The sequence below is a fragment of the Borostomias antarcticus genome, assembly GCF_949987555.1.
Source record: "Borostomias antarcticus genome assembly, chromosome: 18".
Lineage (NCBI taxonomy): Eukaryota > Metazoa > Chordata > Actinopteri > Stomiiformes > Stomiidae > Borostomias > Borostomias antarcticus.
Window position 1 is genome coordinate 8,809,144 of NC_140251.1, and position 23,208 is coordinate 8,832,351.

General features: G+C 44.6%; 2 protein-coding genes across 4 annotated transcripts; both read left to right on the forward strand.

Annotated features, from left to right (window-relative positions):
- Positions 1-730: 730 nt before the first annotated feature.
- dapk2b (death-associated protein kinase 2b) lies at positions 731-20,608 on the forward strand (the record flags this gene model as incomplete). Of its 3 annotated transcripts, XM_084452940.1 has the most annotated exons (12): positions 731-852; positions 1,311-1,482; positions 9,762-9,983; positions 11,982-12,120; positions 12,789-12,918; positions 13,108-13,156; positions 13,253-13,279; positions 13,407-13,559; positions 15,927-15,972; positions 18,329-18,418; positions 18,528-18,611; positions 19,559-20,608. In XM_084452940.1, the coding sequence occupies exons 2-12, from the start codon at positions 1,406-1,408 to the stop codon at positions 19,634-19,636; spliced, it is 1,095 nt and encodes a 364-aa protein (XP_084309066.1). In that variant the 5' UTR covers positions 731-852; positions 1,311-1,405. The 3 variants fall into 3 exon arrangements, with proteins under 3 accessions (XP_084309066.1, XP_084309068.1, XP_084309067.1); XM_084452941.1 differs by lacking the exon at positions 731-852 and having other exon boundaries at positions 1,287-1,482; XM_084452942.1 differs by lacking the exons at positions 18,329-18,418; positions 18,528-18,611; positions 19,559-20,608 and adding an exon at positions 16,183-16,398.
- On the forward strand, positions 16,481-18,326 carry LOC311321060 (death-associated protein kinase 3-like; the record flags this gene model as incomplete). The annotated part of the gene is made up of 1 exon (XM_084452945.1): positions 16,481-18,326. The coding sequence occupies one exon, from the start codon at positions 16,481-16,483 to the stop codon at positions 17,249-17,251; it is 771 nt and encodes a 256-aa protein (XP_084309071.1). The 3' UTR covers positions 17,252-18,326.
- Positions 20,609-23,208: the final 2,600 nt, after the last annotated feature.

Consider the following 23,208-nt stretch of genomic DNA (forward strand, 5'->3'; position numbering starts at 1 on the left):
ATGATGTAATCAACATAGCATTGATTGTTTTGTACCTATATGGTCATTCAATAAAATTGTTATGGCCTACTGTGCTCTTATATCTTTGTATTTTATAATTATAGCTTTATCAAGATCTGCATGGATCAGATGTAATTAATTTTTATAATTTAGTTTCATAAGAACCACCATGCTTATGTAATCGAGTGAGACGTGGAGTAGCTGGTGAAACGTGCTCCTCAAAGGAGCGCTGACAGTCCCTCCATGAGGGATGTTCCTACAGGCGCAACTGTCAGCATGTCTGATCTGGGTTCTAATCCTGCCCTGGGGGTGCTGAAAGAGATGGATTACACTTACATGCTTAAAATCAGCTGCTGATCGTGGCTCCCTAAGTACTTTGATACTTAATGTAGGCTATGCCACACTGACAGAATGAAGTTCAAGGACTTTAGAGACACATTTTTAGTTGTAGGGTCAGCTTCTGATTTATTTGTCACATGTAAATGGTACAGTGTACAGTATACAGTGAAATCGTGCTGTCGGCTCTGTGATCAATGTTCTGGCATAAATGATCGTGTGTGTTGAGAGTGGCAGCTGTGGTCTGTCAGCACAAATGTACCGACGATGACTTATTTAGGTCGGCTGCAGGTTCAGCCAGTAGGTGGCGTGAGTCTGAGTTTTGTAGAAACATAAACACGTGCACACTGCTGCCTCCTCAGAGAAACAAGTCTGCGCCCCACAGAGAGAACTAGAGAGAGAGGGGACCACCACACTGAGCCACTCATACCAGACCGCATCCCTTCTGCTGGGGCGCTGAGACAATTTGAAAGAATGCCATTCTTCTATAGAAAAAACACTATTTAGTTTGATAAGGTAAGATCATCTTAATTTCATATTTTTTCAAGGAATGTAGATAGCATAGTTGCAATGATCTGTCAATAGGCTATCATCAAGTTACAGACGGCTGGGATTTATGTATGAGATCCTCTCTTTGATTTTGCCCATGCAACTACTTCCATTCAAAGGCACGTTTCATTTTACTCATTGAATAATGAAGCCCACTATAATATGAACGGTCATTGTCCGCGATAGGATCTGTGCCTCCTATTAAGTATTTGGCCTAGCCTACTGTTTGTGCCCGCTTCCCAGGGCATTGTCAGGCGTGTTTGGCCCCTGTGTATGTGAAGGTGGCGGGGTAAACGGTGTTCTCCTGGAATGCAGCCTGTAACAGCAAGCTTGAACATGATGTGGCCAGAGTCGCGTCAGTGCTCAGTTTGTGTCGGATAGTGGAGCAGGAACATCACTGAGCTGCGGTTCTTCTGTTTTCACAGCGCTCAACTCGAGAAGAGAGAGAGGACGGCCGACAGACGGACATAGAGAAGACAGACGTGCTACATTTTACGTTACGAGGAAATACTCAACATCAATGAGGACATTAGGCATGGCTGTATTCAAGCAACAGAAAGTAGAGGACTTCTATGAAATCGGCGAACAGTTGGGGAGGTGAGCGTTTGTTGGTCTTGAGCTACCGACTGAATTACAGTTATTCTCAAACATTATAAAGTTATAAAGTTATTTGTGCCCTGTCTAACTGCTTATCAAGAGACACTGTAGGCTACATAGACATATCTATACAGGCTATGTATTGTACGGGCTATAGGGAGGTTTGCAGGAGTTTGTGAAGGGCAGTGTCAGTGATAAGACCAAGTTTAGGGAGGGGAAGCTGGAGAAAGGTTGTCTTAGTAAACCCCTACTATTTTTTGCTCAAATAATAAGTGATGGCAGAATAGCTGGATAAGAACCCAGCATAGCCCCCCAGATAAGGTTCTTTGACAGTTTTGAGATATGTCAATGTGACTTTTTTGGACTTTGGACCACAGACATAATGGGTTTCAAAATTAAGTGCACAATGATCAACTTTTGAAGTTACACAACGTGTTATCACTGGGTAGAAGATATCAAGTAACTGCTGTTCTAAGGGAAACCTTTATAAAGAAGTACCCTTAATTTATTATTCATAATATCTGCCAAAGGAAGTTACAAACCGTTTTTACCAAGGAAGAGAGGTAGGCTACTGTATGGATAACATTATTACTGTAAAGCAGTTAATGTTTCACAAGAAGGTGTGACTCAGTTCTGTTCATGACATGTTATAAGATCGGTCTCAGCATACTTGACGTTCAACCTTGCCCTGTTCTTGATCCATGTACAGTACAGTAAGTTTGACACTCACACAGCGCAAAGGGTCTCGTACCGTATACACCTATACACTTAATACCGTATACTCTTATGCTCTTAATACCGTATACTCCTCCTATACTCTTAATACAGTTGCTCCAGCTGTGTTTACATTAATGTTCTAGTTCAGGTCAACATCTTTTCTCTGACGCAGAGAAATGTCCTCTGATTCGCAGACCAGATATCCTTTCTAAACTCCTATTGTTATGAGAGTAGTGAGGGATATCGTTTACTTCTTTGAAGAGCCGCTGAAAGCCCTGGCAGCTGTGGGGGTCATCGTCCCAGCAGGGACATGCGGTTTGATTAGAATGCTGTATGTCGAGCCCCCGGCGATGTGAGTCAGGAAAAGAGAAGTGAGAATGCTTGTGGTGGAACAACCCGCAGACGGCCCCGACGCGGAAGGGGAAGACCTGACTCTGTGGCGTGACGGAGGCGTCTTTCAGTTCCATCGACACCCCAGCAGCCGCCTCTCATCATTAGAGAGAGAGAGAGAGAGGCGTGTTCCGCTCCCCCCGGTCTGGATGTCAGTCACTCTGTTCCAGGGGGGCAGGGGGCCGCTGAAATGCCCCGCCCACCGACGGCGTGAATCAGTGGTCTCCGTCTGCGTCCCCCCGGGGTGAGGCTCTTACTCAATCACGCCCAGTGGGGGGGACAGGAAGTGATCAGTGATCGTAAACAGACCAGTTTAGGGTCTGGAGGTCTGCTGAACTGTGTACATGGTACCACTGCTTCCTAGGGCATGGTGGTGATAGGTGATTCACCTACTTAAGGTCGTTATATATGCACTGATACAGGGATCAATGACTGGGTCCTTCCCAGTAAGGTGTTGTGTGTTTCTCCTGAAGTACAAAACCTTTAAGAATGTTGTTTTGAGTGATTCAGCGAACTCGAGATCAGCCATGGCAATGGAAAGTGGTTGATGCTCGGCAGTTGGACTTGAGCTTGACTGAGTGTAGTTGGTGAACCTGTAAAAATTAGACTCTACTGAGGTCGGAGGCTGTCGTATGTGCCCCCTCCTGCCTCACAATCAGTCTAACTGATTATACTGGTGACACTGGAGGTGAAAGTTCACACATCACTCCATATTCCACATTCTTCAGTCATACACATTCACATAACAGAAGTTCCCACCCACTTCCACTTTCCATATTGTTACACATACAATACTTCCACTTAACAGAAGTCACACACACACACACACACACACTCACTCACTCACTCACTCACTCACTCACTCACTCACTCACTCACTCACTCACTCACTCACTCACTCACTCACTCACTCACTCACTATCAGAGTAAAAGCTACAAGCCCTTTTGTAGAACTGGGATACTTGAACTCATCCAGAGGACACAAAGTGCCACCAAAACATATTCATTATCCCTCCTGAGCAAACAACCCCACAGGATGTTGTTCACATGAAGACACACTGATGGACAGGAAGACTCCATGTCTGTTAGAAACATTGTTGGATCAAACGTACAGTATCCGCAGCATGTCGGCCTGCAGGGCCAGGGAGAGAATGTGTGTTGAGACACAACGTGTGTGTGTGTGTGTGTGTGTATTTGTGTGTGTGTGTGTGTGTATTTGTGTGTGTGTGTGTGTGTGTGTGTGTGAACTCTAGATGAGTTCAAGTATCCCAGTTCTTCTAAAGGGATTGTAGCTTTTACTCTGATAGTGAGTGTGTGTGTGTGTGAAGGGGGGGGCTCTGGACTGTGGGTTTGCAGAGAGCTGTCAAAAATGTGACATGATACCTTAGTCACAGCAGTGACTCAACTGTCTTCGCAAAGCTTACATTTGGGCGAAGCTATTAAAATCTAAAGAGCATTGAACGAAGATGCCGTCATCATGTGGTTGGATTTTTTTTATCGTTCTGGAGAAATCATGCAGAATAGGCCGTGGTAAAGCAGAAGTGGAGTAGGAAATGACTCGGTGGTTGGATGACAGTTGATTCGGTTTGTCTTTTCAGAATTGAGTACAGGGGTTTGGCCACACTAGGCGACGCAGGGTTCAGTGATATTCCTCCCAATCTACAGAGCTCACACTGTCGAAGCGTTGGAAGTGCAAGAACTAGCATTTGTTAGTCAACAGGTGTCACTGATCCTGGCAATATAGCACTAGAATTTCTATCCCGACAGGTTTATTGTGGTGTATTTATAGCAGACAGTAGCTATGTCGTTTTGTACAGTGGGATGGAGGCAGTGTAGTCAGCCCAGTGCATAAATGGGACATTCCTGCCGCTGGGTGGGTGAAAACTGTGTTTGTCCAGAGCAGAGCCCAGTGTAGGGAACTCCGTCCGGAGATCCTGGGAATTCCTGGAGTTCCTGGGAGGGCCTGACAGAGGTCACCCCCATGGCTGTAGAGCACAGCACTGGGACACTCCCCTTCGCCTGCTCTCCTGTAAACATCATCACTTATATAACCTCCATACACACCCAGCCTGCATAACACACTTGTTGAGGTATCCAACAGCTGGAGGAAGAGATTGGCCAAGTTTTCCATATTTGGCTTTGATGATTTCAGTTTTCCGACCCTTGTACTTGGTCATATTAAAATAGATCCAATGACATCCAATGGCAATGTTGAAGAAAGATTACAATTGCAATTTGATCATTTAGCAGACGCTTTTATCTAAAGGAACTTGTTTTTGAGTGTTGGGTTTAAGTGCCTTGCTCAAGGTCAACGATTGTCAAGTGGCCTGGCTCGGTCCTGAACTAGCAACCCTTCAGTGCATCCCCCCCGTCTCCCCTAGACCTTCTCCAGGCCCTCCACCCCCGAGGACTTCTACGAGAGGCCCAGATTAGGGATTGGTCAGTTATGAAACAGGTTCTGTCATGCTGTCCCAGAAGTTGTTTTTGTGTTGAGACGTGCGTTTGAACGTTGGTCCGGCGCCGCCAGTTCCCACCGTGCCGCCAGCCGTGGCCGTGCTAATAACCTTCAGCTGTTGGAAGTGGAAACTCCACTGGGACGCTGTGCTGTCAGCTACACTGGCGGGCTTTAGAGCTGAGACAGCTGGCACGCCCGCTATGGACCAGAAATACCGCCACCTCCGCCTCAGCACCCGGCCCGCTGGGGACACACGCCACAACACTCCCACAACCTCTCACACCCTAACACTCCCACAACCTCTCACAACACTCCCACAACCTCTCACAACACTCCCACAACCTCTCACACCCTAACACTCCCACAACCTCTCACAACACTCCCACAACCTCTCACAACACTCCCACAACCTCTCACACCCTAACACTCCCACAACCTCTCACAACACTCCCACAACCTCTCACAACACTCCCACAACCTCTCACACCCTAACACTCCCACAACCTCTCACACCCTAACACTCCCACAACCTCTCACAACACTCCCACAACCTCTCACAACACTCCCACAACCTCTCACACCCTAACACTCCCACAACCTCTCACACCCTAACACTCTCACAACCTCTCACACCCTAACACTCTCACACCCTAACACTCCCACAACCTCTCACACCCTAACACTCCCACAACCTCTCACAACACTCCCACAACCTCTCACACCCTAACACTCCCACAGCCTCTCACAACACTCCCACAACCTCGCACACCCTAACACTCCCACAATCTCTCACAAAACTCCCACAACCTTTCACTACACTCCCACAACACTCCCACAACCTCTCACAACACTCCCACAACCTCGCACACCCTAACACTCCCACAACCTCTCACAACACTCCCACAACCTCTCACAACACTCCCACAACCTCGCACACCCTAACACTCCCACAATCTCTCACAAAACTCCCACAACCTTTCACAACACTCTCACAACACTCCCACACCCTAACACTCCCACAACCTCTCACAACACTCCCACAACACCCCCACATGCTAACACTCCCCCAACACTCCCATAACCTCTCACAGCACTCCCACAACACTCCCACAACACTCTCGCAGCCTCTCAAACCTCTCACAACACTCCCACAACACTCCCACAACTTCTCACAACACTCCCACAACCTCTCATAACACTCCCACAACACTCCCACACTTCACATTTCAATCATGCTTCTCCCTGATGTTTTGAATATGTTTATTTATCTTTCCTGAGATCATGAAATTCCCAGTCAGAGAGTGGGCTTCGGTCAGTAGATTGATCCCGCAGCTGTTATCTGATCTGTCCTGTCACACAAAAGTTTGATCTGGGACACAATCACGTCCCATGAGTATCCCTCCCTACAGGCCACAGGGTGCCTCATAAAAGCTGTATTCATAGCACTGAGCGTTGAATTGGACTCACACGTTAGCGTAGTAGTTTCAAACAGGGTCAGCCTTTCAGACAGGAACGGTTCTGCAGATAGAACAATAGATGGGATGAACACTGGAGATCACACGCTGCTCGCTACCAACCCCCCAGGTTGGTGGTTTATCCTGTGTGTGTTTGTGTTGTGGTTCTGTGTGTGTGTTTATGTTTGCGTGTGTGTGTGTGTGTACGTGCATGCATGCGTCTGTGTGTACATACAGACCAGTCTCGGGAATAGAATTCCTCCCCTGTGTGTTTTGGTTTGTGTGAACAGAGCTTATCTTCTTCTTATCCCCGAGCTTTCTCTCTCTTTCTCTCTCTCTCTCTCTCTCTCTCTCTCTCTCTCTCTCTCTCTCTCTTGGCTTGCGGACGGACCCACCCTGTGTTCTGTGTGTCCAGGTGAAGACCCCATGGTGTGTTTGCTTCTTATACTTGTTAAAAGTTAGTGATAGATTTTACTCACATCCCCCTTTTTCCTTTGGTGCAAAGCCAAGCTGTAAAGTACAGGAGTTCAAATCGTGAAGAAGGGCTCGCAACTCTTGTTTAATGCTCCCAAAATATACTGTATGTTATTACTGTAGGTACGTTTCGATCCAAAGTGCTTGTTGTCCTTGGCATAATGTTGATTATTAAGAAAGTGGAAGCGGTAACTCTTTATTTATTTATTTTTACTAACAGAACTGGAATTCAGACTTAATACAATGGCTCTCTGTTAAATAGTTGAACCTTCAGGATCCAAATGTTTGTATAACTTCTTCCAGTTCATGCAAAGGTCCGATCAGTCAAGCCCTTGTTGTATTCCAGGACGTTGACCGAGTGTAGGCCAACTACAGTGTAAATGCTGCAGCTGAATATCCAACATGGAGCTCAAAGCTCCTGAGTTAGCCAATGGAGGGGGTGGGGTTGCAGTGCGCCCATGGGATCGGTTTTAGTGTGTGACTCGGTCAGGGTACAGCCTTAATCCTGGCCCCTCTCGCCATCCCCCCTCTCCCACCCCCCACCCCCCTCTCCTGTCTCCCAGTCTCTCCCCCTCTGTCTCCCAGTCTCTCCCCCTCTGTCTCCCAGTCTCTCCTGTCTCCCAGTCTCTCCCCCTCTGTCTCCCAGTCTCTCCCCCTCTGTCTCCCAGTCTCTCCTGTCTCCCAATCTCTCCCCTGGCTGCCCAGCAGCTCTGCCTGACTTGCCACAGAGATGGCAGGTGGAGGATGAGCAGGCAAGCCTGGTTATAATTAGCTCTGTTGGCCTGATAGCACTGGACACAGCCCGGACGCAGCCTATCACAGCCCGGACGCAGCCTATCACAGCTCGGACGCAGCCTATCACAGCCCGGACGCAGCCTATCACAGCCAGCTGCTCGGGAATCCTCCCTGAAGGGGGACCCATGTTAAAACACAGGAAATGGCCACCCATAATCGTGCGTTCCCTCAGTAGATCCACACTCACACAGCGGGATGGTGCTGTGATCCCTGCCGCTGCCATGACAGTCCTTTGACAGACAACGTGGGAAGAACGTTTCTTCAGTCTTTTTGAAGACTTCCGTCCACCTTTTACCACTGAGCAACAGTTTGTGTTTCGCAATGATCTGAATGTGAGCTGCTCCGCGCCTAAGTGCCCCTCTTGAGCCCAAGTTAAAGATACCAGCCGTCCAAGTCCGCCTGCTCTCAGAACATCTCAGGCACTTAGAGTCCCCTCCGGACCCCCTCCCACCTCAGTAGGCCTGACCCTGTGAGAGGTCTGGGCTGATGGAGGCTGCTACAGCAGGACTGACCCTATGAGAGGCTGTTTACAGCCCAATGGCAGACAGGCAGGCAGACAGGCGGCTTCAGGCAGCAGTCAGAGCAACACTGGAGCAGCACGCATGATGCAAGTGGCGGGAGTGGCAGGCTTAGTCAGCTCCGATATCAGGCGTCAGAGGCGGGCCGATAGCGCAACAATACCGAGGAAGCCTACCTGGTGGGGAGGCTCCCAGCTCATACACCCCCCACCATGGAAACCGTGCCAGCTAGCCATGTTATCGCCATGTTACCGCTCTCTCTCTGTCTCTCTCTTTCTCTCTCTCTCTCTCTCTCTCTCTCTCCACCTCATGTCACTTTGGGCTGCAGTATAGTATATTCACATGTTCTGGCTCTTTCCCTGACTGTATGTCCTGTTGGTTAATACAACTCGTTGTAGACGCTTCACATTCAAAATGAACCATTCCTAAAGCATGCAGCATACAGTATGCACTGTATTAGTATAAGTGGTGATGGTATGGAAGTCTGTAAGTGGTGACGGTATGGAAGTCATTAGGAACAGGAATCCCATTCTCTTGGCTGTGAGACACACTTCTGTTGTGAAATATTTGTGAGATTTGGGCTCTGGGCAGAGAGACCTCCTGAGAAGGGCTGGGATATTTGGCGGGATTGTTGTCGGAGTGGGAGGCTAGCGGAGCGGAGCTGACTGCCTCTCTGTGTGAGTGGTCTCTCCAAGAGACCGGACATTGTACACCATCCTACTCACTCATTGACACCGCCAGAAGCAGGGTTTCCTCACAGACTTCTCCTTTCCCCCACCGCCAGATGGAGGATGGAATGTTGTTTTGAGGAGAGTTTTTTAACTTAAAGTCGCACAGAAACAGACGTTTGAGATCATCTAACTTCCGTAGTTTGACGTATTTCCGACGCAAACAAGCTATGAGGGTGGGGCATAATGTTTAGAGGAATTTGATTGGAACATTGACAAGTGGGCGGGTTTTAAGAACTTTAGACAGATTCGATAGAAGGATAGCGTTGATTGACGGATGGATGTTGTGAGATTATTGGCCTAAAATCTAAGGTACCTGTTGTTGTAATTGCACGTGACCTACCGTTTTCCAGGAAGTAAGAAATTATATACTTTGATATAAGATGACAACAAAAGTAGAATTTTGTAAATTTTTTGGCAAACATCGTTGAATAGGTGAACACTATGACCAATTATGTGAACCAAAATGGGACAGAATGCTTTTTTCATTTCTGTGCGACTTTAAGCCGGTTGATACCAGTTGGGGATGGAGAAAGCGGCCAGTTACTTGGTTGTGTAAGACTGGAAAGTGGATTGGAATAAGAAAGGTCCTATCACTATGTTTCTATAGCTCTGGTTGTGAATGTGATCCAAAGTCCCGCCTTCCTTCGGGAGAGACAGCCGTGGTGACCTCATATCCCCCGGCCGGGAGGCAGAGTCCGAGGTCGGCGCTGATGTCACCTCCTCTCTGTTTGCCTTGCGTCCACAGCGGGCAGTTCGCCATGGTCAAGAGGTGCCGGGAGAAGGACACGGGCCTGGAGTACGCCGCCAAGTTCATCAAGAAGCGCCTGGGCCGTGCCGGCCGGCGGGGCGTGAGGCGGGAGGAGATCGAGAGGGAGGTGGACATCCTGCAGCAGGTCGACCACGACAACATCATCACGCTGCATGACGTCTACGAGAACCGCACCGACGTGGTGCTCATCCTGGAGCTGTGAGTAACGTCACATCACATCACATCATATCACGTTACATCACATATTACATCACATTACATCCTATTATATCATATCACATTACATCACAGAAAGTCTGATAATTGCTCTACCACCGTTTTGGTCATACAATGGATGTGGATGGGCACCGTGAAAAATCATTCAAAAAACATGTTAAACACTCAATTTCAAAGACAAGAAACTCATCGAGGTGTTAGTTGGCGTTCTGACATATAATTCACCATAAAGTAAGATTCTAGTTCATCTGGAAAGGCTTTTATAAATATTTAGCATATAACTATTTAGTCGCAGCACATACGTGTGTAAACGTCCGCAAACTAGGTAGCCTAGCAACATAAACAATAACAATAGCTACCATAAGTAGTTCCACTTTCTGAATCCCCTCTGCGGATTGATCTACACATCTACAATGGTCGCTTCAATACAAGTCAATCAATAAAACCCTGCAGGATTCATACTTTGCGGCGAATTTGATATCAGAACACCAACGGACACCAATTACCCCCTCTGTGAGCTTCTTGTCTTTGAAATCGAGAGTTTAACATGTTTTTGAATGATTTTTCAAGGTGTCCACCCACATCCATTGTATGACCAAAATGGTGGTAGAGCAATTATCAGACTTTCTCAAAAGTGCTAGTTTTGTCAACGTTTTGATCTGAACCATTATATATGATCATAAGTAACCTTAAAACAGGGCTAAACATGCATTTTCCCTTTACTACTCCTTTAAGAGGGAGGATTATGGTAGTACTTCTTGAAGAGTTGAGTTTTGAGTCAGTGGGCGGGCAGTTCATTCCACCACCGGTAGCTCCTCAGCTGGCCTGCTCAACATCTTTCACGACCGGGATGCATATTCTGTTACTCTACATCACTTACTCACTCTGAACCTCAGTAAAACGAGAGCCTCTGTAACACAAGAGCCTACAAACCTTTGTTTGGATCCATGACCGAGATCAGTAGGAGTTGTGTGTTGCGTGGTGGAGAGAACAGACAGGTCTGTGTGTACATGTTAGTCTGCGTGTGCACATGTGTTTCTGTGTGTGCGTGCCAGTCAGTGTGTACACACAGGACATTCATTGACATTTCATGTGTTTGCTGTGAGTCTCTGCCAATGCTGTTTCAGGGGAAACTGGACTAAATGTCACTTCCTGAGTCAGTAGTCAGCACATCTGAGAGGCCCAGTTCTCCCGGCCTACAGGGTGACACATGGGAACACGGTGACCCAATTAGGACCAATTGAGAGCTCTGTCCTATCAAAGCTGATTGACTGAATGGCAGAGACTGATAGGCGGTGTCTATGACAGCCTGGTACAGTAGTAGATACTGTACATGAACTGTACCGCTCTAATAGGGATGCTAGGACGGTGGTCCGTCAGCACGTAGTGTTCAAGCTGGTAAGGGATGTGGTTGTGAGAACACGCCTCCGTAGAATAAGTGAGTGCGATACCATGTAGCTGATGTGACGCACACTCTCAAACGGCCCGATCTGACAGACAGAGCATGTCTAGCGAGGTGTGTTCAGGTTTGTCTGGCTAACAACTAATTGGACTGAATTGGAAGTAATTATCTTCGAGCAGCCTCTTTCCAGGAGCCTAGCAGTTTGAGCTCTTCATAGGTTCTGTGACTCCAGTCGACAGGCTGTAGTTAAATTTTAAAAAACTATTCAGGAATGCTGAAGAACCCAAATGTTATATTCACCTTAAAAAAAGGGAGAGTTAAAGTGGCAGCAAAAGGGGGCCTGTAAGGTATCCATGACCATGTATCTGCATCCTAGTATCTGCATACTGTCAGCCTGCTGATGTTTTAAGGACCCCCATACTGTTATTGCAGTGGCAGTGAGTTTGAAAGAATATAATTCTGTGTGTGTGTGTGTGTGTGTGTGTGTGTGTGTGTGTGTGTGTGTGTGTGTGCGCGCGTGTGTGCGCGTGTGCGTGCGTGCGCCTGTTTGTGTGTATGTATATATGTGTGTGTTGCAGGGTGTCCGGGGGAGAGCTCTTTGACTTCCTGGCCCAGAAGGAGTCCCTGAGCGAGGAGGAGGCCACCCAGTTCATCAAGCAGATCCTGGACGGCGTCCAGTACCTCCACTCCAAGAGGATCGCCCACTTCGATCTCAAGGTACCCTATCTCTGACCTCACACAGCACCCTGACGCTTCCAAACACAGCACCCATACAGCAGGTCCACTGTTAAACAGGCTCCCAATAAAAACACATGATCCTATAGTCTAACAATACAGCGTCTAATCCATCCAGACTCAGTATTCCCACTGAGTCCCCGGGGCACTGTGTTGTCATCAGCCAAGAGTGTTTCAGAACATTGATATGATTCACACATCCTCCTCGTGTTCTGTGGCTGAGGTCCAGACATCCACACTCCAGAGCAGATGCCACAGGGTTATTACATCAGCAGTAAAGGGACGTCACCCACCCTGTAGTCTCTGATAAACGCAATCCTGTTGTTGTATTGCCCTTGTCCCACAGTCATAACACAACAAGGCATACACTGTTAGAGCCCATTCAACCAAGGCTAGGCTAATAGGCTTCCCAGCAGCTTCCCAGAATTAATTAATTGCTTGACTGTTTCTCTGAAATGGGGTGTTGAGGGAGTCGGTCAGAGAACTGTCCACTCTTCTGTATAACCAATTTAATCTTTTTGTTTAATGCCTACGCAATAAGATGTACCACCGCAATCAGGTAACTTGAACTATTTTCATGGCCTGTTAACCGGTGTGTCTTATGACCCAAGAGCTTTTAAGACCCATAATGGCAATTTTATGATTTACAGCCAGAAAATATCATGCTTTTGGATAAGAACGTGTCGGTGCCACGCATCAAACTGATCGACTTCGGTCTGGCTCATAAAATTGTAGCTGGGGCGGACTTCAAAAACATTTTTGGGACGCCAGAATTTGTTGGTAAGTGTATATTTTCCATTACCTACTTACACTTAGCGCATCACATGGACCCTCTTCAGTCTGTTGTAGCCTTTTTTTTAAGGATTTGAACTTAGCAGTATGGCTTGTCGTCCATGTTTGTCACGTCTAATGTTGTTTGTGGTGTGCCAGTGACTGTGTGGAGATGCTCATAGTCATGTCTGTTTTCAGCTCCAGAGATAGTGAACTATGAGCAGCTGGGGTTAGAAGCCGACATGTGGTAAGAACCTCTAATTACCTCACACTCAAGGCTTTTATATGCCACCGGCAGCAGTGAATTTCTATGGTTTAACCTTGTGTTAAACGTCTCTCACAGGAGCACTGGAGTTATCACATATATACTGTAAGTAGAAAGAGGAAGGATCCTTTCAGTTCTAAGTGTTGATTGATATAACACATGGACAGCTTCTTGAACGACTGTTGTGTGTGGTTGAATGACCGTTGTGTGTTGTTGATTTTTGTGTTTTCAGTTTGAGTGGGGCTTCGCCTTTTCTTGGTGACACAAAACAGGAGACGCTTGGAAACATTTCAGCCATGAACTACGAGTTTGACGAGGAGTTTTTCAGTAGTACAAGTGAGCTTGCTAAGAGCTTCATCCGACAGCTTCTGGAGAAGGACACAAGGTGAGGGGCGGGGCCACTCCTCAGAACCTGGAGAAAGACCTCGGGTCGAAGGTCAGGGCAGATAGCCCCAGGGAGTGCTCTGTCTTGCAGCCGCAGGGACAAAAAAAATAATGTCGCTGTGGATGATAAAATAAGATTAACTTGAATAATCCCCGGGGGGGCGCTTCAGCAGCAAGAATGTACAGCATAGATTAGAGTAAAGATTATAAAGCATATCCACAATAGAGTACAAGAAATATATCCATACATGAGTGGCTGGGAGTGACTGGGGAAGTGGCAGCCTGGCGTCGCCATCTTGGTCACATGAGCTCACATTCTGCTCTTCACAGATCAGTCTGGACTTCTTCCCATCCGCACCGATTTCCAGAAATTACTAAATGAACATGCCAATCAGGGACTGCATTTTAACTAATTGGTCCTAGTAGTTGATGCGTGAAAATGAAATGCAGTCAAAACAGTCTCCTGAAACAAAGAGTGGTAATGTTAACGTTAGTAGAATAAACACATCCGTTCTTACAACTGGATTTGGCAAAAGTTCTGTTACGATGGCTGAAAGAGTAAAGGCAACTATTCCTGTCCACTGACTGTATCGCAAAAGAGATTAACAAATAAATTGTGAGCAAGTCTGGCTTCCAGGCCAGGGAAGTGGATGGGCAGCTCTGTAGGGAGCTACTACTGTATGTGAATGTGTGAATGTACGACAGCGTCCACATGTGATCGACAGTATCAAACATTTATTATACATGTTCAATGTCTGTATTGTTTTGCTGTAATTTCCTTGCTTTGTTGAGAAATGTTTTTACCTAAGACCCACCTTTGTACAGCACTTTGGTTGACTGCTGTCATTTTAAACGTGCTTTATAAATACATTTAGATTTGATTTGAAATATTATATCCCTACATATTCTGGCCTCACCCCTCTAACAACTCTTCACTCTCTATGGAAAGACTCCGGAAAACCATCTTGCATTTTACTATTTTATTTTAAGGGGTAGTTCACACATGTAAATTCATACACTCAGAGAGCGTGCAAGATGAGCAGCTTTCCTTGTTTCCTCTTAAATTTGAGGATTTAAAATAATAATAATAACAATAATAATAATAGTAATAATAATGATACAACTTTATTTTACGTTCCATACAGAAAAATGTATTATTGTGCCAATAAATTACAAAGTAACAAAATCTCAAATTAGAGCTAACACCTGTGTGAATGTAAAATATCCTATTTCAACCAAGCCTGTAGAAACTGGTGCGCGATAGGATTTGACTGAAGCCTACCCATTGCTTTTCATTTGTTAATTTTGATTGCTAGTAATTATGTCACCAGTACATTGATTGATTGGTGTAACATTAATTTCGCTTTCATTTTAAGACCTGTAAGGCTGCATAGTCTAAGTAGGCTCAAAATGAAAGCGAAATTACTCTTGTTAAGTTGTTATAGTACTTGCAAACAACTGGAAAATACCATAAATGTCACATAGAAGAGACCACAAATATCATATTTTGCCATAGGGCAGGTTACAAATGTTATGCACCTCGACGAAAGCATGTTCCTAGTACGTTGGAAAACTGCATGGCAATAAACGGATTCGGATTCTGACATATTTTGAAGTGATGAATAGGCCTATGTGGCTGCTCTGCGCTTAGAGGCCAGTCACAATCAGTCTCATGACTATTGTCAAACTTATGCACACGGTCTGAGACTTGACATGAGATTTGGTCGCAGTCTCCGCTTACTTCCAAATTGATAAACACTTGTTGTGTGTTTATTATTTTCTTATTTATTATTTTGCTAGTCTTCCTGGGGTCCACACACAATCAACATTACAACAAAAAATGCATTAATACAGTAAATAAATAAATATAACAAAAGTTATAATTGAAATTAACAAAAGGGCGTTCAATTATAGATACAGAAAAAACAAAAACTACAAATGCAGTTTAACCCAGAGAGAAATTAATTATTGACAACAAACAGCAAACATCCCTCCAATGAAAATATGGAAATGACCATATGCCCAGTATCTTATGATCGCTTAGTAGAGTAAATGAGGCCCATTGAATTGGAGCCGTTACAGAATGACTTTACATGGAAGCTTTGGTTACCCTTTAATTTTTGGGCTTGTTGGTGCAAGCCAGTTTATTTCACTGAAACGTATGTACAGGCAACCAAGTACGCCTGTGAACTGTTGCAATGCAACACTTCATGTTGCATTGCAACATATTCCCTAGCCTAAAGGATCTTATTGGTCCAGAACCTGCTGCTCACTAGCCTCTCTTTTCCAAATGTTTTGCTTCCTAATATGTGTTGTTTGTGTGCCATACTGTTCTGATGACTCATCCCTTTTGTCACTTGCCTTCCAGAAAGAGGATGACTATCCAAGAGGCTCTCAACCATCCCTGGATAAAAGTAAGTGCATGGTGCTTATTGGATAACAGCATGTTTCTGTGGTTGTTGATGCTGTCCTACTGTACCTTGTGGATATCCATCTGCACTTGTGTTCTAAGTGTGTGTTATTCTCAAAATAATAATAGAAGAGTCATAGTAGAGTTTAGTAAGAGACATTTTTTAGTCTCACTTCCACGCATCATTCTAACCCAGGCGTCATTCCCTGGCCAGTCTGTTGGTCTGTACTGTCTCCATAAGTACCTTCTGGCTGACAATAGTGACATAGATCGAAAACAGCCAATCAGGACGACCCAGGAGGATCACAACACTAACGTTTGGAACCGCATGAGTCTTCTGGTGCTTTGCAATCTGAGAATGAGTCCATTGAGAGCTGCTGACATGCATGTGACTGGTTTTGCTGTGGAAACTCAATCCGGTTTGGAGTGACAAATACACCAAGCATGAAGAGGAGGACGTTAACGGCCTGTCTAATGCGTCTTGGGAGTGGCGCTGGCTCCCTCACCTTGCCATGGCCGTGGTGTGTGCACTAACCCCGCGGCGCTGTGTCAGCTGGCCTGCTCACCGTGGTAGTGTGAGACCGAGCTCTCACCCCGTGTTCCTCCGCCCCCCCTTCTGTCTGAAGTCCCACGACCACGTGCTGGAGAGCTCCGCCCCCGAGGCCAGGAAGACGGCGGAGCCCCAGCAGCTGCAGGCCAAGCGTCTGAGGGAGTACACCATCCAGTCCCACAACAGCACGCTGCCCAACAACACCTACGCCAACTTCGAGCGCTTCGCCCGGGTGGTGGAGGAGGTCGGCCTGATGGAGACGGGGCTGACGGGCGTGGCCGGCGCCCACCAGAGCCTCCAGGGGGACGTGGACGCCCTCCTGTCCATCTACAGCGAGAAGGAGGCCTGGTACAAGGAGGAGGGCGAGAGCGCCAGGAAGCAGCTCTCCCAGGTGCGCTACGAGTTCCGGAAGGTGGAGTCCGCCAGGCGGCTGCTCCAGGAGGACATGCGGGCGCTGGACACCAGCCTGGAGCAGCTGGGCGGCAGGTACCAGCAGAGGCAGAGCCACCTGGGCGCCCTGCGGGAGGAGCTGACGGCAGAGCTGCGCTGGCTGCATGAGGTGATGGGCTCCCTGCACCACCAGGGGCCCGGGGCCACCGGGGGCCTCGCCCATGGCAGCAGCGGCCTCAGCTACAACAGTATGAACCAGACCCTGAAGGAGCTGCTCAGCCACACCTGTGGAGGGGCCCTGTGCCCCGGGGACAAGCAGACCTCAGAGTCCGCTGAACACTGAGGGAAGGAGACATACAGCAGGATACGACTGTGTTCACTTACCTCATCTTTACTTTCTTGGCCACTGAAGTGTGTTTCTTCGCAAAGCAGATCTGAACCCACTGATTTCTTTTTTGAAATGTCAGATTTGGTTATCGCTGACCGTTTATTGTCACGTGTTACTTTTTACATTTCTTTATTTCTTAGCACTGTACTTCTCAGTGATTTGGCTGCACACTGATATGCTTTCAAAAGGAGCGTAAGCATTTGAGGAGTACTGTTAAGCATTTGAGGAGTACTGTTATTTGTTGAAGTACTTTCACCAGCACTTGAAGTGACTGGTAGTTCTACTATGAATTAATTTTAATGTAGAGGAATGTTCTTCTTTGCTATGACCAAAGAAACCATGCTCAAACAGAAATTAATTGCATTGGAATGTAGCGGAAAGTCACCCATTACATTTTATGAATTAATTTATTTATATTTTCATTCCATTCTTAGAATATTTTGTTTGTATGTTGTCATTTTGTGAATATATATATTTGGTTAATCTTACTTTCACATTTATTTGTATTTTCTATTGTTAATAATGAACAAATACTGACACTTAATTTACACTTTGACTTCACTATGACTTCACCATGTATGAATTACATTCTTCACTGAGAGCCAGCAGGCATAATGCATTACATTGTTATAAACTCTTGACATACTCATTGTTTTATAATATTAATCTCATATTAATACACAGTTACTATAAACAATTCTGAATATACTGAAGATAAGAGCAGACGCAGCATATATTAACATTTTATAATACATTTGGCAAGGTGTCAATGCCTTATACCTGTTGGGTTGCTTTTCAGCACATAGAAACCAACATCTGGGACACTAATACTGTAGTAATCCATGTCTAAGAACTGAGAATAAAGTACCTATTTATCTACCTGGCAACTCTTTCGAATATTGTTTCTCTAGTTTTGCAGAAGTTGAAAATACTATTTATAGCTGAAAATAGTCTGAAAGATATTATCATCAGTTCACATGGGTGAACTTGAGCGCGGAAGCACCTTGGCTGATCCAAGTTTATGTCCCCCAGCCCCTCAACCCTAAACAGGCCATGGTGAAGAGACTGTCGGTGGTCAACCTGGACAACTTCAGAAGACAATATGCCAGACGCAGGTGGAAGGTAAAACACACACACACACAGGGCTAGACAGTCTGAGGGCTAACGGCTAGACAGTCCGAACTTCTACTACCGTAAAACATCTTAACATCCCTCCTCTGTCAATCCACAGCTGTCCATCAGGATCGTGGCCCTGTGTAACCACCTAACACGCATGATGAAGAAGAGTCACCCCCCAACACCTGACCAGGACGAGGTGAGGAGGACGCACTGTTCAGGCTGACACTGACACTAGCTGGTCTGGCCAATCAGCAACTACTGTATTGACCAATTCAGTTCGTCCTAAACCTGCTTATCATGAGGCTCACGGCACATTCTTATCAGGTCAGGTCAAATTGGTTCTGCGTGTGTCCTGTGGACTGTACGTCATGCAGTTAGCATGGCATTAGCTACATGCAGTCCAACAGCCGGCTAAGTCGTAGGTCTGAGCTCCCTGTATTTGTCAGTTCAATGCAAAGATCATTCCATTAGTCATCAATCCTCAGTATGTCAAATTCTCTCAACTCGGATCTACTTTACTTGATCTTTTCAGTATTTAATTGGAGATGTCAGTGTTTTGTCTTCTTATTGACTGCACACACATCTCGTCACACACACACACTGTATACAACACACGTTACACTCTGTACACTCACTGTATATACACTCACCGCACTCCATTTTGTATATTGTTTTTGTATTCATATTTTGTACTGCTCATTAGCACTGTCCTGTCTTTGCACTGTCCCGTCTCATCCCTGCACCCTGTCCAACGTTGCCTCCATCAGTGTTATGCACCATCAACCAAAGCAAATTCCTAGTATGTTGTAAATGTTGTAAACTACCAGGTAATAAATGGATTCTGATCCTGCTCTATGCTTGTGGGGAGGCTGTAGATCAGGAGGTAGAGTGGGTCGTCCAATGAACGTAGGGTCGGCGGTTCGAATCCCAGTTCCTCCTGCTTACATGTCGAAGTGTCCTTGGGCAAGACACTGAACCCCAAATTGTTCCCAATGAGCAGGCTAGCACCTTGCATGGCAGTTGCCGCCATTGGTGTATGAATGTGTGTGTGAGTGGGTGAAAGAGAGGCCATTGTAAAGCGCTTTGGATAAAAGCACTATATACAGTAAGTTCAGTCCATTTACCATTTACCATTTGTTGCAGAGACAATGTGAAAGTGACCAAGAGGGAGAAATAGTGAAGAAAAGACCGAGAACCAGAAAAAGAAGCAGCACTTCCTGAGAGTCCCAGTCTCTGAGCTCGGTCTGCATGGGCGTGCCGGTGGCGGAGGCTGCTGGGAGGGGAGCAGTGTCACCCTACAGCTTTCCCAGAGAACGGTCTTAACCTGAACACTGGACTGATGCTGCAGACGCAGTATGTGCAATATGCTGTATTGTAACACATTTTACATGTTGCACGACATCCTAAAAAGTATTTTGTGGTGCATATTGCCAGTGTAACGGAGTACATTGAGTACAGTATGTTCTGCCTTGTTTGTCTAATAGAATGTTTAAAAAAAAAAAAGAAAAGTACAACAGTCAAGTAAATACTGTTATGTGAAAGATGGATACAGTAGGCAGCTTCTCCATTCGGTACTTTGTGGTCCTTACTTATTAATCCAGTTTTAGGTCTCTGTCTAGCAGCACTGTCAAGTCCCCTTTCACATCGGCTTGCTGACAACCTGTTTATTACAATGTTGTTATATTGGGCCAATTCAACAATATTTGACCTGAATGTTAGTTTCTACATGTTTTTTTCTGCTTTGCAAAACCCTGTTCATCTAAATGTATTTTTAAGTGATTTGGGGTAAATGACGAGCACTTGGGGTGGTGGAGGACAGTGATCTTCATGGTCTAATGTTTACATTGTTTTATGTTTCTATCAGATGGTTTCCCTCTCATTGACTTACAGCATGACTAAACATTGTTTACAGTAGTTTACATCATCTACAGTATAACAGATAAGATATATCAGATAACCCTATGAAAAACAGCCGTTTATTTTGTTCCCTTCCTATAAATATGAAATTTTTGATATATTTTAATATATTTATGAAATGTACATTTTGTTCTTTGTTTATATCTAAAATGTGTCTTAATTCCACTTTTAAGTATTTGCTTCATGGAGACTTTGATGTATTGAACTGGATAATTCTCCTTCTGTTCAGGAAAATGTGTAAAACTCCATATTGTAAAAGGAATGAATAAACTTTAACGCAACTTCAGTCATGTTTTTCATTTCATACAGGTCTTTATGAATCATGCCTTGTAAAGAAATTGAGGAATTAAATTGGCCACAGTGCAGCTATACTGAATCCCCTGGCTTTTATACAGTACATTAAATAGTCATTCATTAAACAGCGATTCTTATGAAAGATCACGTTGAACATCCTCACAATATTTTTAACAATATATTTATTGATTTTGTGTTTACAACATAAACAGGAGTACATCAAAAATGATCAGTAGTATCCTCTGAGCAGACAGCACCAGAAGCAAACAATAAAGTGTTCAGTCCTTAAAAAAGGTTATGGTGGTTTTACAGACAAGGCCTAGTAAGTTTCGCTTTAAAAAAACAACATGCTACCCAAAATGCAACACCACAAACCAGAATGGGGACACATAGGCAGTACAGCCCAGAAGACCAGTAAACCTGAAAGAGATGTAAGAAATCTGACCTGGAATGAACACATAGCAGTGAGAAAATGTAGGTCAATTTAAGAAAGATTTTTTTATCTGTCATTTAATAAGATTCACAGATGTGGAAAATAATGTGGTAAATGTAATGTTCATTCTAAGACACCACTGTCTACGATTATCTACATACAACATGCTACAACATGACTACTACAACATGCCTACTATAACACTACTACAACATGCCTACTACTCTGTCGATGTTAGCCATCGCTAACTGCTCCCTCAGTAAAGGCTTTTGCCCATTGGCACTTAAGACTGCCCTGGTGAAACCCCTCTGAAGAAAAACCTGGTGAAACTCCTCTGAAGAAAAACCTGGTGAAACCCCTCTGAAGAAAAATAACCTAGACTCCTCAGTCCTCAGTCATTTTAAACTGATTCCCAACCTCAACCAAATGTATTCAAACAGTTAAATAACTTTCTAGATGCAAATTCTATCCTTGATACTTTTCGATCTGGTTTTTGGCCTCATCATAGCACGGAGACAGCATTGGTCTGTTGGAATAACGTCTCAATGAGGTCTATAAACTATTGACATGGTCTTAACAAATATATTTACTAACCTTTACAAAATGATTTGTTACTCACTTCTAAACATTTATTAATTTGTGTTTAGATAGATCCCATGATGGAAGGCCAGATGGGGTCAACTGTATATCAACTGTTAACAAAGTCTTTAGTAAGTAGTTTACTAATCTCTTGTTAATGATCTATTTACGATTTCTAATGTGTAGTTTTAAATCATTAGCCAAGTATTAAAGAACATTTAACAAGTCATTAATAACTCATTAACTAACAGTTTGTGGATGATCTATTGACTATTCATAAGGGGTATCTGTAAATCATGAAATTACTATTAACAAATGTTTAACATGTCATTAATAACTCATTAACTAACAGTTTGTGAATGATCTATTAACTATTTATAAGGGATAGCTATTCTAAAGTGTTACCTAAAATGCTACAGCATGTGTCCTCACTAAGACGAGAAGAAGGGCTCACATCACACCAGTCTTACAATTACTACACTGGTTACCTGTCAGTTTTAGAATAGATTTATTAATACGATTATTTTACTACTTTACAAAGCACTCCATAGTCATGCTAAAATCCTAACCTAAAAACAGTACGTGTCAGGCATGCTTTTCCGATATATACTAAGTACTGTAGGTCTCTGAGGTCCTCTGGCACTGAACTTTAAACTTTTAACTTCCTGGATCCAGGACCAAGAGACATGGGGAGGCAGCCTTCAGTTGTATGCCCCCAGTCTCTGGAATACCCTGCCAGAAAACCTAAGCATGACTGAAGCTGTGGGAACTTTTAAGTACGATTTTAAGACATAGTACCTTTTTAATCTCGCATTTATCATGTAGCTATACCTATTATAATTCAATATTCTCAATTTTTTGAGAATGTTTCTTATTTTCTATTCTCTTTTATGTCTGTCCTGCTTTATTTTCTTATTTTTGTAACATGTACTAATAAACTATGTTTTTATTTATCTTTTATTATTCTGTAAAGTACTATATGCCACATTTGCTTGTATGAACATGTGCTATATAAATAAAATTGACTTTGACAACTACAACACACCTACTACTACATGTTATGCATGTTTCCCATGGCTTGTTGGGTAGTAGTTTGGGAGTTTATTGGGTAATGTTTTGTCTCTGCTCATTCTTGTAGCTTGTAGGTTGGGGGTACCAAAAATGCTCAAGGGATATCAGCGGTCATGAAAAGGGACCCCCAAACTACAAGAATCAGCAGAGAAAAAGCCTGAGACTCCTGGACTATAGTGGGCTGGACGTTATATAATCGGTCTGACCCACACCACACCAGACCACCATCCTATAAAAAATAATGAGCAGTACATTTCTCTTCTAGCTCATAACGAGTTGAATGTCTCATTGGTTCCTTTCTCAGCTGTCTGCCCCACTTCTTCCATTCTCTTTTTGTCCATGGACTAAAGACTGAAGTGAACCGGTTGAACCTCCTCCAATTCTAGTACTGTATCTAGTTTGGTTTTTATTACAAGCCACTATGCCCTAAACATGTTATTCAGTTCACAGGAATGAATGCGACTGAGTGTCATGACTGCATAACTTGTTAATTGTGACT